Below are 18302 nucleotides of genomic sequence, written 5' to 3'. Positions count from 1 at the left end.
TGGGTGACATCCCCCTCGGCAGGGAGGCTGGTGACAGGGATGGGGCACGGAGCCGGCCCCGAGAAAACCGCAGTATCCATCTGGCCAGGGGAAGAAGACACCCCAGCAGGGCCTGTCTCTCGCCTCCAGGGGAGCTGCCTGGGACAGAGCGTCTGTCTTCATCTGGGGCCGTCCTGCAGTCCCGATTCATTGTGAACCGGAGCCTGAGTGTGATTACACAAGACTCCCCCTTTTAAAAACAAAAACAGCTCCCCCTTAACCCCTCACCTCTCCTGAGAGCCTTCCTTCCGGCACAGCTCAGCTTCTCAAAAGAGCTGCCTGTTCTCGCTGTCTCCACCGGGGACCCCTGAATTGCTAGCTGTCAAGGGTCCGTGTCACTCCTCACCCTTCTGGAATGCTCGGGCACATCTGTCATAGCTGACCGACCATCCTTCTTGGAAAGCTGTCCTCAGTTTCCATCACACCCCTGGCCTGGCCGTCCTCCAACCTCTCTACTTCTTCTCTGTCCCCTCCCTGCTCCCCTCCTTCCCTCTCCCCCTTCTGGGGTGCTGACTCCAGCGCCCTGTCCTTTCCTCACTGCTCTTCTCACTCAGGGCGATTTTCTCGGGGAATTACATCTGTCCCATGGCCTCCACCTACACTCTTGTGCAAACAAGTCCAAACTAGGCCTGGCCCAGACCTCTCCTCTGAGCTCCTGACCCTTTTATCCAGCTGCCCACCCAGCACGCCCCTTGGCTATTCCACAGGCATCTCAAACCCAGCACGTTCAAAACCCAGCTGATGAGCTGCCCCAAACCTTCCCTCTGCCCATGCTCCCCTCCCTTGAGAGGTGTCCACCGATTACAGAAAATTACAGGAGATGAGGAACTGGAAATACAAAAAAAAGAACTCAAATTTCCATAGTCCCAGCTACTTGCTGTTTGGATGTACTGACTTCTGGTCTTTCTATGCTTTTAATATCTAGTTTCCCCACCTAACATTTTAACCTAAGGATGCGCCTGCTATTACCAATTCTGCGTAACTTACTTTAAAATTGTTTGGAGGGGCGCCTGGGTGGCTCAGTCAGTTAAGCGTCTGCCTTCAGCTCAGGTCATGATCCCAGGGTCCTGGATCGAGTCCCACATCGGGCTCCCTGCTCCACGGGGAGTCTGCTTCTCCCTCTCCCTCTGCTGCTCCCCTCCCCTGCTTGTGCTCTCTCTCTCTCTCAAATAAATAAATAAAATCTTCAAAAAAAGAAAACATTAAAATTTAAAAAATAAAACTGTTTGGAACAGATAACACCTTCTTTTTTTTTTTTTTTTTTTAAGATTTTATTTATTCCTTTGAGACACAGAGATACAGAGAGAGAGAGAGAGCATGAGCAGGGGGAGAGGCAGAGGGAGAGGGAGAAGCAGGCTCCCCGCTGAGCCAGGAGCCCGATGCGGGGCTCGATCCCAGGACCCTGGGATCATGACCTGAGCTGAAGGCAGACGCTTAACCATCCGAGCCACCCAGGCGCCCCAGATAACACCTTCTAACAGTACAAAAGGGGACGTTGTAGAAAGTAAGTCTGCCTCCCACACCAGCCCCCGTCAGCTGGTTCCTGCCCCAAGGCAACTGCCCTCCTTTGCAGAGCCTTTTAACGATACTTTGCGCCCACACAATGCCATTCCCACCCTTCCCTGCACGTAGACCAGCACAGCATGCACCCTGTTGGCACCTGCCCCTTTCCCATTTGAGAAGCTGTCTTGGAAATCATTCCCTAACGGCCCATGCGAGCCTCCTCCTCCTCGTTTCCAGACTCTCCGTGCACTGCTGCCTGGTCATCGTGGTTAGGAAACTGGTGGTCCCCTGACAGACGTTTGAGTGGTTGGCCGTCATTACTATTATCCATCAGACTGCAGTGGAGACGCACTGGTGGGGGCGCCAGGGCCCCGGCCAGGAGGAAGGGATGTGAGGGCAGTTTTGAAGGAAGAATCGATGAGGCCTGGAGTAGGCAGAGAGGTGACAAGCCTGGTAACAGGAGACCAGGTGACAGGACTGCAGGGCCCCCATGAGTCTAGTTCTGAGCTCGTTGGTCCTGAGTGGGGATGCAACACTAGAGAGATGCAGGCCCAAACCTTCGGGGGGGAGGTTAAGGCCAGAGGCCTGGGCTTGGGACTGAGCTCATGAAGGAGGAGCACCGCTGTGCAAGGTGCTAGGCCCAGAGCCAGCTCCTTTACTCCTCACAGCAACGTGAGAAATCGGCATTATCCCCACTTTACAGACGAGGGGATAAAAACTGATGGGCTCCAGTCCTGCATCTCTGCCATTGCACAGGCCTCCTCTGTGGGCGGGAGGAGACGGGGGAGACCGCCGGGTGGGTGGGCAACAGAGGGGACAGAGTGCTTCCAAAGAGGCCCCGTTTGTGACCTCAGGCACTGAATTCAGAGCTGCTTTCTCCACCGGTCAGGTCTCCACGTGGCAAGGCCTTGGACGAAGTGGGGCGTCTGGGGTCTGCTGGGCCCTACCTGCCTCTAACCCGGGGCTCTTGCTCTTCCCTGGCAGGTTCTGCCCATTGTCATCTTCTTCAGCTGTGTCATGTCCATTCTGTACTATGTGGGCCTCATGGAGTGGGTGATCCAGAAGGTGAGTTCCCAACGCCACGGCCTCTGGGCTCTCGGGGAGCTACCTACCCGTGGGGCTCCTGCTCTCCCAGAAGGCCTTGCACCCAGAGCCCGAACCCTCCCTCACTCCCCAGCTCTGAGAGCCTGAACCCTCCCAGGATCCTGCTCCCGGGGTCCATACCCTCCCAGAATCCTGCTCCTGGGGTCTACACTTCCCACTCAGAGTCTACTGTTTGCAGAGTCTCTTGTCATGATACTAAAGGGAGATGGCACCAAATACAATGTGGTCTTTGTGTGAGGGAAGTTGGCAGAACTGAGGCTGCTTTGAGAAGAAATATCAGGGAAAGAAATCATTTGTACCAAAAAGATCTTGAGAGACTGGAGCAGTGGGCCACGTGGGCCAGACTTAGCTGGTGTGCATGTCAAATCCTGTGCTTATGTTCATAAAATGTGCTGCACGAAACCAGGACACAGGAGGTGGCATCGGGCGGTGATTGGACCTGGCCATGGGGATGAGTCTGAGGTTTTAGCCTATCAAGCTCAGCATAAACCAGGGGCAGCAGGGGGCCACCAGAAAGACAAAACCACCTGTTATGTAAGGAGTGCGCAGCGCAGGGCAGGAGGGAGGCAGTTCTCTCCAAACCCGGAGTGTGTGTTCGGCCAAGGGGCTTTGGCAACTGAAGCCTCAGGGGAACAGTGACAGGGCCCGACACCGTGCCCTCCACAGCATGGTTGCAGGACGTAGGGCTGCTGAGCCTGGAAAAGAGGCTAGGATGGAGGAGGTGAGGGTAGGAGAGCCGTCTCCAGATGCCTATAAAAGAAGGGTTAGGGAGGTTCCTGCAGCTGGGAGAAATTCCAGGGAAGCAGACTTCATCTTGATTGAAAGGAAGAACTTTCTAATACAATGTTTCCCAAAGCCTTTTTCACAAAACTTCAGCTCCATGGAGGGTTAACACATGTTACGAGGTAAAGGGATCCCATGGTCAAATACTTTTGTGAAGCTGGGCTAGACAAATTCGAACAGGTTTTTTGTGCAGGACTTTTCAGAGCCTTTTTCTAAGCTATGTATTTGGTAACCTCCAAGGTGTGTGTGTACAGAAATTCTCAAGTATATTGGGCCAGGGAACCCTTTTGTATGGAGACAGAGAACATGCATGTGAGAAGCCCTGTTGTAGTGATTGGAGCTATCCTAAGGTGGAGTCGGGGGGCCTTGGGAAGTGGTAAGCCCCCATGAATGGAGGTGTGAAAGGAGAAATGTAGGTGAGGGTTTCCTATGCTGGGCTGGAAGTTGGAAGGAAGACTTACCAGGTGCTTCCACCCTGCCCCTGACTCTCTCCGACTCGGGTTTGCCTGCCCACAAGGAGCTCTCTGCCTCCTAGATCAGCTGGCTGCTGCAGGCCACCATGGGCACAATGGCCACTGAGACCCTGAGTGTGGCTGGAAACATCTTTGTGAGCCAGGTGGGTACTGCAGCCCCTGCCCTCATGCTCAGCAGCAGCATTCCCGGCAGGGTGGGGGATGGGGGCGGCGGGGGGCGGTCCTGAGTCCTCAGAGCTCTGATTCAGGCAGCGGAAGAGACACTTGGACCTTCTCCCAGGGTCACCAAAGGCCGCTGCCCCGGAGATGCTCTGTTCGGGGGTGCACTCTTTGCCTGAGTCATGCCAGGGAGGATGGCCTCTGTCTGGCACCTCCGACTGCTCTAGGCCATGGAGGTCTTCATCCGCTTAGAGACTCACAAATCCTACAGGTGGCGTCCACCTTTCTCCCTTCCTGTAGAAACAGGCTCGAGGGTGGGAACAGCTTGCCACGACCCCACAATATAAGTCAGGACTTAGAATCCACCTGTTCCCTTTCCTGGGCAATGTTCCTTACATGACATCATTTTGTCTTCTTTTTTACCCTCCTTCTTTCTGAAATGTATTTTCCAAAGTAAATGTGACTCTAAAGGGCCATGTCAGCCCTGAGCCCCTTTCAGAAGGCCCGGTCCTCCCGGGGGTGAGACCCCAGAGCCCGTTCCAGGGACCTAGCCCATCGGAACAACATTGGGGTCACCAAAAGTCCCTTTTTGCCACAGAAAACCATATTTCACTGGACAGTTTAGGAAACTAGAGCATATTTTCATCTTTTTGGCAATAGTACCACTGGGTTGATTTCAAAGGGTTTTTTTTTAAGCCAATGAAGACAGATGTGCTCTTAGATAAATTGTCTCAAATCCCTTCAGATGTTTAAAATGAAGCAAAAGAGAAAGAAATACTGAAATACGAAAGCACGTCTTTAAATGAAATGTGGCAAATGTGCTCCATGGTTTTTGCTGAGAAAATACAAATTTTAGGTGAATGGGATTTGGGTGATGTGAAGAGCTCCCCAAGTGAACTGACTTTGGACCGGTTGGTGGGCACATTGACCTAGACCCCTGAGTCTTTGCCTCGCTTCCCCCAAGGGAAGGGGATGGGGAGCCTCTGAGGATCAGCAGCATCATCTCAGCCCTGATGCTGGTGGCCTGGGTCCTCTTCTCTGGCCACACTCTGTCCCTGGGGGGTTGCACCAGCCCCATGGCTTAACCGCTTCAAGTGTCACCCCAGACCCTAGCTCCAGCATGACCCACCCAACTGCCCCTTGACCTTCCCCTTGGGTACCTACAGGGCATCTCAGATTCACCACACCAAGTCCAAGCAGGTTAACCCCGATTCCCTCCTCCTCCCAGCTGCACGCTTCCAAGTCTTTCTCTTCTCAGGAAAGGGTACTTCCTGCAGCGTCTTCCACGAAGTCGATCAGACAAAACTCCAGGAGTCTTCCTTCCTTCCTCGGCTGCCCTCGCTCCCGGCAGCCTCCGGCCCACCTGCCCCCCCTCCTCCAGCTCCAGCGCCCCACCCTCACCCCCTCTGCCACAGGCACACGGGCCTGCTCGTGGGTCCTCAAAACTGCTAAGCTCAAATCTGCCCCAGGACCCTTGCTGTGCACCCTGCCTGCAATGCTGTGCTACCAAATCCAACCGATGGCCCCTGTGGTCTCAGCTCCAATGTCACCTCCTCGGACAGCCCTTGCCTGTTAATTCTAAACACCCCGCAACCACCAGGCATTCACCAGCACATATCTCCGTAGCTTTAGCACCGTCTACGAGACACTGTTTATCTACCTGGTTCCTTGCTGGTTATCCATTTCTTCCCATAACCCACCCTCTTCCATTGCTCCCAGGATAAAAACTGTGCGGTCAGGGGTTCTATCTTGTTTACCCCCAATCCCTATTCTATAGAAGGGTCTGGAACATAGGAGGTGCTCAATAACTGTTCGTTAAATGAATAAATGAATGGCTCCAGGCTTGCCCAGATGCCCTGGAGTAAACACACCACCGAATGCCCATCTCCTTTCTTTCTGGCAACCCCTATGGCTTCATTAAAAGCTCAGGCCTGGCGTTCCATCCACTTCTGGCCCTTTGCATGAACAGAGGTAATTCTCTGAACCTCTCTGATTCTCTGTTTGCTCTCCTGGAAAAGGGGGATGACCACTTCTTTCTCAGAAGGTCATGAGTGATGAATGGGAGGTGCCAGGACCTAGTGGGCACTTGACCCAGGGGAGCGTCATCAGGCCAAGAGGAAGGGCTGGGGGTCCTTGCCTAGAGCCAGGCCAATGCCAAGGATCAGGGAGGCCCAGCCAAGTACAGACTACGGTCCCGACCCTGCCTTGCTGACTCTGCCCCTGGGATCCCCGGGACCCTCTGCGACTTGTGCCCACTCCCGGGGGAAGGGGGACACCCTGGCCGTCTGACATCTTTCCTGTTTGCAGACGGAGGCTCCTCTGCTGATCCGGCCCTACCTGGCCGACATGACTCTGTCCGAAATCCACGCCGTCATGACCGGAGGCTATGCTACCATCGCTGGCAGCCTGCTGGGCGCCTACATCTCCTTTGGGGTATGTCGAGCTCTCCCTGTGCTTGCTGAAAACCTCCAGAACCTGAAACCCTCCTTTTGTGGGAGCCGCACACAGCTCGTGGCCGGAGCAACCTAGAGTCTTCCGACGTGGGCTGCGCCGGGAAGGCGGGCCAGGTGGGGGGACCGTCCGGCCTTCTCGCGTGGCCACGGGGGGCAAGAGTTCCCAGTGTTCCACCTACTGAGCACCTCTCCTGTACCAGGCACAGTGCTAGGTATCTCGACATTCCCATTTTACAGATGAGGAAGTTGAGGCTCAGAGAATAGGCGAGATGCCCCAGCCAGGATTCGAGCCCACATCTGTCTCACTCTAAGACTCATACACACAGTCCCTCACCTGGGCTGTCCCTGGAGATCTGTCCTTCTCCCCCTGCCCTCCTCTTCCCCACACCCTTGCTGGGCACAAGTCCTTCCTCTGCTCCTAAATTATTGCTTATGCAGCTTTTGAGCGCAATACATTTCTAGGTCAAATTCCAATGGTGTGACTCAAGCCCTTACACCAATCCCAATCCTGCGTGGCAAGCAGAGATGAATCTTCCCATGTGTCCCCTACAAAGTGCCTGGTAATAGCGCTCTGCATTTGTTAAACACTCTGTACTTCTTTGTGCTTCCACATGCAAATCTTTAAAGATCTTAATGTTTTTCTTAACTATCAAAGAAATTCTTGCTTCTTGCAGAAGCGAGGAAAGTAAAAAAAAAAAAAGAACTTCTTCAAACCCACTTCTCAAGGGAACTGCTTTTACTAGATTAGAAGTTTAGAACAGCAGTTCTCTTGACTGAGAGCTTGTTAGAAATGCAAATTCTTGGGCCCCCCCGCAGACCCACTGAATCAGAAATGCTGGGGATGGGGCCCATATCCTGTATTATAACAAGCCTTCCAGATGACTCTAGTGCTCAATTTGAGGACCATTGACTTAAAATTCATCATTCCAGATCTGTCTGTGTCGTCATTTAAGTATGTATACCTGAATACACACATACTCGCTTTCTTTTTTTACTAAAAATGAAGTAATTGTACCCTTGGTTTTCGGCAGTTTGCCGTTTTCTTGCAAAATCTGAGCATGACATGAAATCCAGAAGTAAAAAGGAAAAGGTTGACAGAGCTACTCATAAAGATGAAAAATGTCTATATGGTGAAAGTCACAATTTTTAAAAAGTTTAAATGATTGATCAGGTGAAAATAGTTCATAAATCATAAAAAGATATTCCAGCTCACTGATAGTCAAAGAAATTAAAACAATAGTAACTTCTGTTTCTTCTAGAAGATGTGCAATATTTTACATGCTTCTATTTTTTAAAAAATACTTTATTTATTTGCCAGAGAGAGAGAGAGAGCACAAGCAGGGGCAGCAGCAGGAAGAGGGAGAGGGAGAAGCAGACTCCCCACTGAGCAGGGAGCCTGACAGGGGCTTGGGGCTCGATCCCAGACCCCTGAGATCAGGACCTGAGCTGAATGCAGACACTTAACCAACTGAGCCACCCAGGCGTCCATTTACATGCCTCTAAATGGCAGGGCTATAGGGCGCTCTTGACGGGAGTGTAATTTGCTGTCACCTTTTGGGAGAACATCTGTCAGTCAGTTTAAATACTCTTTCCCAGGCGCCTGGTGGCTCAGTCAGTTAAGCGTCTGCCTTCAGCTCAGATCATGATCCCAGGGTCCAGAGATCGGGCTCCCTGCTTGGCAGGGAGCCTGCTTCTCCCTGTCTCTCTATCCCTCTCCCTCTGCCCCTCCGCCCTGCTCTCTCTCACGCTCGCTCTCGCTCTCTTTCAAATAAATAAATAAAATCTTAAAAAAAAATACTCTTTCCCTTTGATCCAGTTAGGAATATTATGATACGGAGATATTTTCTTTCTTTTTTTTAAGATTTTATTTATTTGCGAGAGAGAGAATGAGAGCATGAGAGGAAGGAGGGTCAGAGGGAGAAGCAGACTCCCCGCCGAGCAGGGAGCCCGATGTGGGACTCGATCCCAGGACTCCAGGATCATGACCTGAGCCGAAGGCAGTCGCTTAACCAACTGAGCCACCCAGGCGCCCCATACGGAGATATTTTCATAAGTGGTCAAAAAATGCCAAATTCCAACGTTATTTGTAATAACAAAAAAAAAAAAAAGGAAAGAAAGAGCGAGCAACAACCTAAATGTCATCCATATCATGTGCTGTCGCTCAGCCCCTAGAGTGAGGGGGGCCTCCTGGTGCGGATGGAGAGTGTGGCCTGCCTTTCGCTGCCTGCAGGGTCTCAAGAGTGTGTGTGTGTGTGTGTGGGGGGGATGCTAGAATAACCCACCCTGTCCCCTCCCCTGGTCCCGAATTCCACCTGTCTTTCTCATCTCTGTTCTTGGGAGTGGGCATGGGGATGAGCCAACCTGCCCTTGGGGCACATGGGCCACACTGGTAAGCTCAGTTGCCTGAAGAACTCCCCGGGCAGAGCAGATGCTGTGTGACTTTCCCAAAAGGCCCCTTGTGCTCTGGCGTTTTGATCTTCTGGGCTTGGCACCCTCCGGACGAGAATTTGAGAGATCATCTGGTTCACCAAGGCCTAGAGAGAGCCCACCACCCCGAATTGATTTTGGAAGGAATTTGATGTTTCAAAAATGGAAACTCACAACTTTGTTCCTGAAACTTTTTTCATGGCAGTGTGTTGGGGGGCGGGGGGGTGCCACCGTTTGTTGGGACTTAGGGCTTTTACATGTCTTGATATTGCTCTGGTTTCCACAGTCAGTTAAAAGAAGGGTATTCCCACTGCGTGAGCCTTGCTGCCATTACTTAAGATTAAAATACCGGGAGAACTCTCCCTATTCCACAATCTGCCTTGCCACTCAGCTTCCTTTCCTTCTTGTCTCAGGCCAGAGTCCAGGCCCAGCCCCGGGCAGTCGGGCCTCCCTCTGAAGGGACCTGGGTGCCCACTTCCCTTTAGCTCAGCAGAATGTGCAGAGGCCGCCAAATCTCCACGCACAGGCTCTGGTACGAAGCCCCAATCCCCATAGCTGGCCCAGGTGAAAAGCACCCCACAGACCTTCCTTCCCTCCTTCCCTCCCTGCTCTGGATGGGCCTTTAGTCTGGAATCCGAGAAGCTCTCTTCTGCCCCCACCTGGCACTTGGCTGCCACTGCAGCAGCCCCAGGGCCTTCTCCCACAGCCTCGCCTTCCCACCCTCTCCCCTCTTCATTCCCTGCCGCCCCCCCCCCACCCCGGGGCAGCTCCTCACTGTGTCTTTGACTCTGCCCTCAGCCCCTGAATTCCAGAAAGGTCCCTGCACACTCCTCCTCTCTCTTTGTTGCTCAACGGGCTCCCTTTGCCCTGCTCTCCTCCTATTGGATCTTTCTACCCCTGTGCCGTCTGATGCACTGACCACTAGCCACACGAGGCTACTGAGCCCTTGAAATGTGGCTGGTCTGAAATGAGATGCGCCTTGAGACCTCGTACGGACAAAAATGGATATATTTTATGAATAAGTTTTATATTGATTACATGAATGGAAAGATAATGTTTTGGATATGTTGGGTTAAGTAAAATGCATTACCGAAAATAATTTCACCTGTTTCTCTTTACTTTTTTTTTTGGCTACTAGAGAATTTAAAATCACAGACATGGTTCTCATTATATTTGTATTGGACGGCAATGGTCTAGACCTCCTCCCCTGCTCTGAGGTCCCAGGGCTCCCTTGACTGAATTCTTTCATTGTGATCTCCATTTTCTTTTCTTTTCTTTTCCTTTTTTAAGAGTTTTTATTTATTTATTTGTGAGAGAGAGAGAGAGAGAACACAAGCAGGGGGAGCGCAGGTAGAGGGAGAAGCAGACTCCCTGCTGAGCAGGGAGCCTGATGTGGGGCTTGATCCCAGATCCCTGGGATCAGGACCTGAGCCGAAGGCAGACTCTTAACCGACTGAGCCACCCAGGCGTCCCTATACATTTCCCTTTTCACCGTAGTTCCCCAAAACTCTAAAGCAGGCCCCAGCCCTCTCCACTAACCCCAGAAACTGGTCTCTCTCCCCACTCCTTTGGCTCAGGGGCCACTGTGAGGGGAGCTGTGAACACAGGCTGGGCAGGGTCATGTTGAGGGGATCAGTCACTGATGCTCCTCAATTGTGCAAGAGTGGGGGCCCCTAGGATAGGGTCTGTGAGGTTCTGAGCAGGGCTGAGAGTCTACCACTTAGTTTCCACATCTGTAAAATGGGCAGAATTTCTGCCCACCTCACAGCAGTTTAAGAGTTAAATGCAATAATAGAAAACAGAACAGTGTTGAAAAAGTGGTATTCTTTCTCTGACATATTAGGGTCAGAAATCCATCCTTCTGAAACTGGTCCATTTTATGCTTTGTAGTTGTGTGGATTTTTTTTCCTTTCTCCAAGTTTTTTTTTTTTTTTAAAGATTTTATTTATTTATTTGACAGAGAGCGCGCACAAGCAGGGGGAGAGGGAGAGGGAGAAGCTCCCTGCTCAGCCCCGATGCAGGGCTCTATCCCAGGACCCTGGGATCAGGACCTGAGCCGAAGGCAGAGGCTTAACCGAGCCACCCAGGTGCCCCAGTAAAGTTATTTTTGATGGAGGGTGCATACCCTCCGTCCCTCTCCACATGGGACCCCCTTTGGGTAGAGAGAGGAAAGCTTTGAGCAGAAGTAGGCCCTGGGATGCTGGGGCAGAAGGTGTTCCTGACGGGGCGCCTGCAGGCAGGACTGGGGGTGTCAGCCTGAGGAGTCGCTGGCAGTGGGGAGGACTGGCCCCGTGCCCCAGGGAGGCCAGTCTGGGCAGAACTCACCCCTTTCCAAGCTGTAATGACCAGCTGGAGCCCTTGAGGCTCTGGTCAGGCTTGGCGCACTCAGACAGCGTCCAGGAATGTGACACGGGTAGGATGTGTACCCTGCTCAAGTTGGCAAGGGTGAGCTGACCTCCAAAGTGGGGCAAGGGGGAGGGTCCTGGCTGATGGAGGGGAAAGTCCCCATGGGAGCTGGGCAGCTCCACAGAGGCAGGTGACGTCCCAAAGCCCAGCCTGGAACATCCAGGTTCTGGTTTCTTCCGGCAAGGAGCGGGGCCTGCACACCGAGGGCCTAGGATAGGGTGTGCAAGAGGTGGGCGTTGGTGCTGATACTCATGTTAAGGGATTTCTACTCCCAACTGAAAAGAAACAAAAGGGGTTTAAAAGAAGGAGGAAGGGCGCCGGGGTGGCTCAGTCGGTTAAGCGTCCGACTCTTGGCGTCAGCTCGGATCATGACCTCAGATGGAGCCCCCCATGGCAGCTTGACAATGCTTAGCCGTTCCCTTGTTGTTAAGATGTTTGGGTTGGTTCTAATTTTTCCACTTGGTAAATAATACAGTGTTGGGAAAATATCCCATCCATCTCTGGGGCAGAAGACAGGGAAGCAGGGGCGCCTGGATGACTCAGTTGGTTAAGTGTCTGCCTTTGGGTCAGCTCATGATCTTGGGGTCCTGGGATTGAGCCCCTCATCGGGCTCCCTGCTCAGCAGGGAGTCTGTTTCTTCCTCTCCCTCTGCTCATGCTCTCTCTCTCAAATAAATAGATAAAACCTTAAAAAAAAAAACAACAGGGAAGCAAAGGGTTTGAGGCCATAGTAAGGATACTAATTCAGGAAGGATGAATCCCTGGGGCCCAGGTTGCTCTGCCATCCTGCTGGGAAGGAATTCGGTAGCATGGCTCCTGTAGACAGACCCAGGGCCAAAGGGTGGCTGTTTTGGTGGCAGATTTCCTAAGGGCTCTCTGACCACAGCAGTGGATGTGATGGGCCACCTTGAAATGGTGAGCTCCCTGTCACAGTAAGTATTCAAGGCGGGAATCCTATAGAGGAAGGACATTCCTATATTATGAGGTCAAATGAGGTAACCGCTTGGATCCATCCCAGCTCTTGTTCTATGAGCTTTGAAACCATCACAAACCCTTCAGCTGGTGGTGGACCAGCCCTCAGATGACTGGCCAAAGGAAGACAGCCCAGAAGGGAAGGAAGAACTCTGACCTTGGAGCCAAAAGACATGAAGGTTCTAATTCCTTCTCTGACTTCATTTTGGGCAGGTCCCATTTAATCTTGGGGGGCCTCAGTTTCCTCGTCCGCGCCGTGCCATGGCTGACACCACTTGCTGGGTCTCACTGACCCAAGTACTGCAGGGAACGAGGACGTTCTGTGCATCCAGCCTGTGACCCTTTACCCAGAAAAGGTATCATTACTGTCGCCAACGACAGCAGTACTGACCACGAGGACACACCCAATGAGGCAGAGCACCCATGCCCCCTGCTGCCCTGGGCTGCACTCCTGACCCCGACACTTCCCTGTCTCCCTCTGTCTCCGGGTAAGCCTCACTCCCATTCCTGCAGATCGATGCCGCCTCCCTGATTGCCGCCTCCGTGATGGCCGCCCCTTGTGCCTTGGCCCTGTCCAAGCTGGTCTACCCGGAGGTGGAGGAGTCCAAGTTTAAGGGAGCAGAAGGGGTGAAACTGACTGGAGGGTGAGCACAGCGGGAGGGTAGCCTGGGGGGGTGGGGGGTGGGGGGGGCGCAGGGGGGAGGGGCGGGGGGAGGGGGGAGGAACGCTGCGGGGGAGCAGGAGGGGGTCTGGGGGAGCAGAGGGGAGGGGAGGGAGGTGGGAAGAGAGGTCGGGCTGGGGGAGGAGGGGAGGGAGGTTGCAGGGAGCAGGGGGGTCTGGGGGGAGCAGAGGGGGAGGGGTGGGAGAGAAGGGGAGGGGAGGGGGAGGGCGGTGGGGGGAGGGGGCAGGAGCATAGGCCGAGGCAGCGGCGTCTGGTTCTCTCTGCCCAACGCCAGGCCCCCTCCTCCTTCACTGCCCCGGCTCGTGGCTTCGCGCCTTAATTTCCAGGCTCGGACCAGAGGGAAAGGCCCGGCAGGTCACATGGGACAGCGGCCTGTTGCGCGTGTGCTGGGGAGGGTCCTGAGAAGGCCCCAGGCCACCTGTTCCCGGGGCCTGGAGCTCCCGCACCAGCGTGTCAGTCACACAGTGACTCAGCACCACCCCTGATCGCCTCACCTGCCAACACCTCTTCCTCGTAGCCGAACAAGCACCGTGTGACCCTGGCTTTGGTGTTGAGAAGGCCCCAGCGAGCCTGTCCAGAGCTGCAGCCCTGCAGAAACAGAGTGTGGGCCACATCTAGAATTTTAAGTTTTCTAATAGTTGTGGTTTTTACAAAGTCAAAAGAAACAGGTGATTTTATTAACAAATTTTTTAATCCAGTATGTCCAAAATATTGTCATTTCAACATGTGATCAATATAAAACATTATTAATGAGCTATTTCACGTTCTTTTGTATTTGTCCCGAATCTCTGAAATCTGGTCCGCGTTCACGCTTACAACACACCTCGGTGCTGGCCAGCCTCCTCCCAAGTGCTCGGAAGCCACGTGTGGCCGGTGGCTCCCACACGTGGACACAGCACCGTGCCGGGCCTTATCCCGGCGCTCGGACCAGCCCCTTTCTCCCCCTGGGTCTCAGAAACAAAACAAAATACTTCGTCCAAGCTTCCACTCTGAGCCGACAGGATGCGGAGCCCCACTGTTTGTGGGGACAGGCCAATCATGGTGGTCCTTGGTCCCAAAACAGAGACGCCCAGAACCTCTTAGAAGCAGCCAGCAATGGGGCCACTGTCTCCGTGAAGCTGGTGGGGAACATCGGAGCCAACCTGATTGCTTTCCTGGCGTTGCTGGCCTTCGTCAACGCGGCCCTCTCCTGGCTGGGAGCCATGGTGGGTGCCCAGGAGCTCAGCTTCCAGGTACCGTTGGGCTGCCCACTTGGCCCGCGAGGGGCGGCCCGGGGACGGGGGGTGGGCGGCAGGGGGTGGACACCCCGCAGATCCGCGGCCAGCCCTGGTCCTGGCCCCACCAGCTGCCCTTGCCTTGTGCCTCAGCTCATCTGCTCCTACGCCCTGCGGCCTGTGGCCTTCCTAATGGGGGTGGCCTGGGAGGACTGCCCGGTGGTGGCGGAGCTCCTGGGGATCAAGCTGTTCCTGAACGAGTTCGTGGCCTATCAGGAGCTCTCCCAGTACAAGCAGCGCCGCCTCGCAGGAGCTGAGGAGTGGGTCGGCGCCAAGAAGCAGTGGATCTCCGTGAGTGTCCCGGTCCCCTCCCTGCGGCAGGGGTGTCATGCTGCTGCTCCTGGGGCCCCTGGCAGGTGCTGTCCCAGCTCCTGGACAGGCAGGGGACACACGGAGATGGCGCCCAGCCTCCCAATCCTACTGCCCTGGGCGACAAGATGGCCTCGGGTTTCACTGCCTCCTTCCCGAAGCCTCTTAGGAGGCTGAGCTGCAAGGAAAGAGCCTCTTTGGGGACACCTGAGATCTTGCCGTAGATGGGCCACCATCCTGTGTGGCTTTGGGACGGCCACAGAGCCTCGCCTCTCCTACTGGAAAGTGGTGTGATTCGTGCCACGGCTGCGCCCAGAGGGACATATGTGAGCGTCCAGTGAGCAGAGGGAGCGAGATAGGGAGGCCCCCCACATTCACAGCCAGCACATTGGATTCGGTTCCCCTGATGGCTTTTTCTGTGAAAATCTATTACTAAAAACTCTAGAGGTGCCCGGGTGGCTCGGTCGGTTAAGCATCCGACTCTTGATTTCTGCTCGGGTGATGATCTCAGGGTCGTGAGATAGAGCCCCGTGTTGGACTCCGCGCTCGGCAGGGAGTCTGCTTGGGATGCTCTCTCCCTCTCCCTCTGCTCCTCCCCACCCCTGCATGAGCACAGGCTCTCTCTCATTCTCTCGTAAAAAAACCAAAACTCTAGGGGTGCCTGGGTGGCTCAGTAGTTAAGCGTCTGCCTTCAGCTCAGGTCATGATCCCGGGGTCCTGGGATCGAGCCCCGCATCGGGCTCCCTGCTCCTCAGGAAGCCTGCTTCTCCCTCTCCCACTCCCCCTGCTTGTGTTCCTGCCCTTGCTATCTCTGTCAAATAAATAAGTAAAAATTAAAAAAAAAAAAACACCCAAAACTCTAAAAGCTCTATAAAATGAATGTTTCTAAACAAATAAAAGCTCTATGTAGCATCACTGAGAATAAAACCATTACCTGGCACCTCACCATCCTAAAATTATAGCTAGTGTTGTTTTATGCATTTTCTCCTATTTTTTCAAGGGAGAGTTTACCTGGTTGTCATTACAGCATCCATCCTGTAGTGGAGCCAGCTTTCCCCGCACCAACTGTTATGACAGAAACATCTTAGATGTATGCATCCTGACATATTTAACCAATTCCTTGCTGTGGGGCCCTCCTGGGTTCATTGCCTCATTTGGCTATTTTACACAGTGCTGAAATGAACAGCTTTGTGCACAGAACCTTTCCCTCCTCTCGGATCATTTCCTCCGGAGCTTTCCCAGATGTGGGATGACTGAATCACATGGCATGAATCCTCGTGCGGTTGCTCCCAGTGACTTTCCCAAAGGGTGGTAGCGACGGAAACGTCCCCCAGCTGGGCTGTGAGGGCTGACTTTACTACACACTAAGCAGCACTGAGCAACCTCCTTAAAAAAAGTTGTGCTTACTGTAACAGGCAATAGCTCATTGTTTTAATTTGCATCTCTTGGGTTACTAGGCACTTTGAAGGGGAAATATTTTTTCTTCTTAAATTATGTTTTAAATTGTAAGGGAATGTAGCCTTCAGTTAAAAATAATAAATTGTGTGAGATCAAAAGCACAGATTTCCCTGTCCTTGTCCTCAGCCCCTGTCTGTCTCTCCTCTAGAGATAATGGATGGGATGCTCCTTTAGGATCTTTTTTTACTTTGTTCCTTTAGTAAATATTGGTTGAGACCCCCAGGGTGCCAGGCACTCTGCGAGGCACCACAAATTAAAAGGGGAAGTAGACAGACACGGTCCCTGATGTCATGGAATGTAGGCCTAGTGAAAAGCACAAGGAAGTGAAGGAATAAAAAGTAAACCACGATTTGAATGAAGTTCTACAAAGGAAACAAGAAGAGGAAACAGAAGGGTCTTCCTTGGCTGGGCTAGTCAGAAAATGCTCCCCGAGGTGTAGCATTTAGGCCAAGACCTGGAGGGAGGAGAAGGGGCCAGGTGAAGCTGGGAAGAGCATTCCAGACAAAGAAAAGACAGGTGCAAAGGCCCTGAGGTTGAACAGCACTTGTTTGGAGAAACGAAAGGAGAGAAGCACAGTTAGAGCAGGTGGTAATTGTGGAAGAGACTGGCTGAGGAGCAGTAGAAAGTTCCTGAAGATTTGACATTTTACATTTTAAGATTCCTTGAGCTGCTGTAGAGAGAGGGTGATGGTACGTGAGCAAGCCGGATGCAGGAGCCTTAATATTTTTCCATCCATTTGTGTAAACTCTTTATGTTATAAGGACATTGACCATTTTCTATTATATTTTATACATATATATATTTCCTAGTCTTTTTTCTTCTTCATCTTGTATTTGGGGATTTTTCTTTTAACCGATTTTACACCAAATCTTTTCCTTTGTGATTTCTTCTATTATTTCTAAACTTAGAAAGTTATCTCCATTCCAGAAATCTGATAGGTATTAAATTCCTGAGACAGTATGGTGAAATATTTAAAAGCTTGAGTTTTGCAGTCAGGCAGAACTGAATTCCAATTCTTACACGGCCACCTTCTGGCTGTGTGAACCAGTTCCTCAGTTACTCAACCTCTCTGAGCCTCCGTTTGCTCCTCTCCAAAATGAGAATAATAATGCTACTTGTAAGTATAATTATTATTTGCCTATATTTTCTGTTATTTGCTGTTTAAAATATCAGTATTTATCTGCTTCAATGCTCTAGAATTGATTTTTTTATATGGTGTGAGGTATGATCTAAGCCATTTTTTTTTTTTATTCCAAATTGTTCCATTTGGCTCTTAACACCTCTTTCTCAGAAATTAAACAACTGTATAATTGGGAGGGGAAGGGGAATTACTTTGCTTAAATACCTGGTACTTTCCCTACGGTGTGACCCTTACAACAGCCGTCAGGCAGGTGCTATTATTCCCACCCTGCAGATGGAGACACTGAAATGTAAAGAGGCTATTGACTTGCTCAATCTGGGCAGGTGCTATTATTCCCACCCTGCAGATGGAGACACTGAAATGTAAAGAGGCTATTGACTTGCTCAATCTGGTCATAGGTGGGGACACGTGTGGAGCCCCACTGGCTGGGCTCCCAGTTCCTCACTGTCTTCAGGAGGCTGTCCTCAGTCCTCTTGCAGCCTGAGAGCCCCTGCAGGAAAACAAACTCCAGTCTATAGTGTTGGGAAGGGCCATTCACCAAGTGCCCCCGGGCACAGAGCTTAGGAAAGCCAACGCCAGAGGGCATAACAAGCCTGAATCAGACTGGGAAAGGGTGGCAATTAAGATAAGGGGACTGAAGGCCACAGGCAGGGGGCTGTTTCTCAGGTGGTGTGGCCTGAACTGACCTAGAGGCCATTGTGCAAGGCCTGGGGTGGGGGTGGGGTCAAGCACTGAGGGCTTCAAAGGTCAAAAACACACCGGAAGTGAATGCAACTAGGGCTGGGGAGCCAGGGTGGTATGGGGGTGCCCCGCCCCATGCAAGGGAAGCCCCACCTCATTCATATTCTGTCTTTTCAGGTCAGAGCAGAAATCCTCACGACATTTGCCCTCTGTGGATTTGCCAACTTCAGTTCCATTGGGATCATGCTGGGAGGCCTGAGTGAGTCCTGGGGGCCTCCCCAGCGCCCTGGGCGGTTGGGGGCCTGGCTCTGAAACAACTTCCTGGGATCCTTAGGCCTCAGTCCTCCCGTATGTCCAGGGCAGGGCCTGAGCAAGATGGCCGCGGAGGCTCCTCCCAGCCCTAGGACTTCTCTGCTGCCCGGGGGGGGGGGGGGGGGGG

At 52.6% G+C, this 18302-nt stretch overlaps 1 protein-coding gene across 2 annotated transcripts in view; it reads left to right on the top strand.

The window, feature by feature from the left end:
* SLC28A1 (solute carrier family 28 member 1) overlaps nucleotides 1-18302 on the top strand; it is a 49986-nt gene that overhangs the window by 29982 nt on the left and 1702 nt on the right. The window contains exons 9-15 of one of the 2 annotated variants that reach the window (XM_032392021.1): nucleotides 2527-2607; nucleotides 3965-4045; nucleotides 6369-6494; nucleotides 12832-12962; nucleotides 14064-14232; nucleotides 14368-14565; nucleotides 18041-18122. In XM_032392021.1, coding sequence (XP_032247912.1) covers nucleotides 2527-2607; nucleotides 3965-4045; nucleotides 6369-6494; nucleotides 12832-12962; nucleotides 14064-14232; nucleotides 14368-14565; nucleotides 18041-18122 — 868 coding nt within the window. The remainder of the gene's footprint in view (nucleotides 1-2526; nucleotides 2608-3964; nucleotides 4046-6368; nucleotides 6495-12831; nucleotides 12963-14063; nucleotides 14233-14367; nucleotides 14566-18040; nucleotides 18123-18302) is intronic. The other variant, XM_032392022.1, reaches the window with a different exon arrangement.

This window comes from Phoca vitulina, unplaced genomic scaffold, assembly GCF_004348235.1.
Source record: "Phoca vitulina isolate PV1807 unplaced genomic scaffold, GSC_HSeal_1.0 scaffold65, whole genome shotgun sequence".
NCBI classification, from domain to species: domain Eukaryota; kingdom Metazoa; phylum Chordata; class Mammalia; order Carnivora; family Phocidae; genus Phoca; species Phoca vitulina.
The sequence above is the reverse complement of the archived record's forward strand: the minus strand, read 5'-3'. Positions and strand labels throughout refer to the sequence as shown.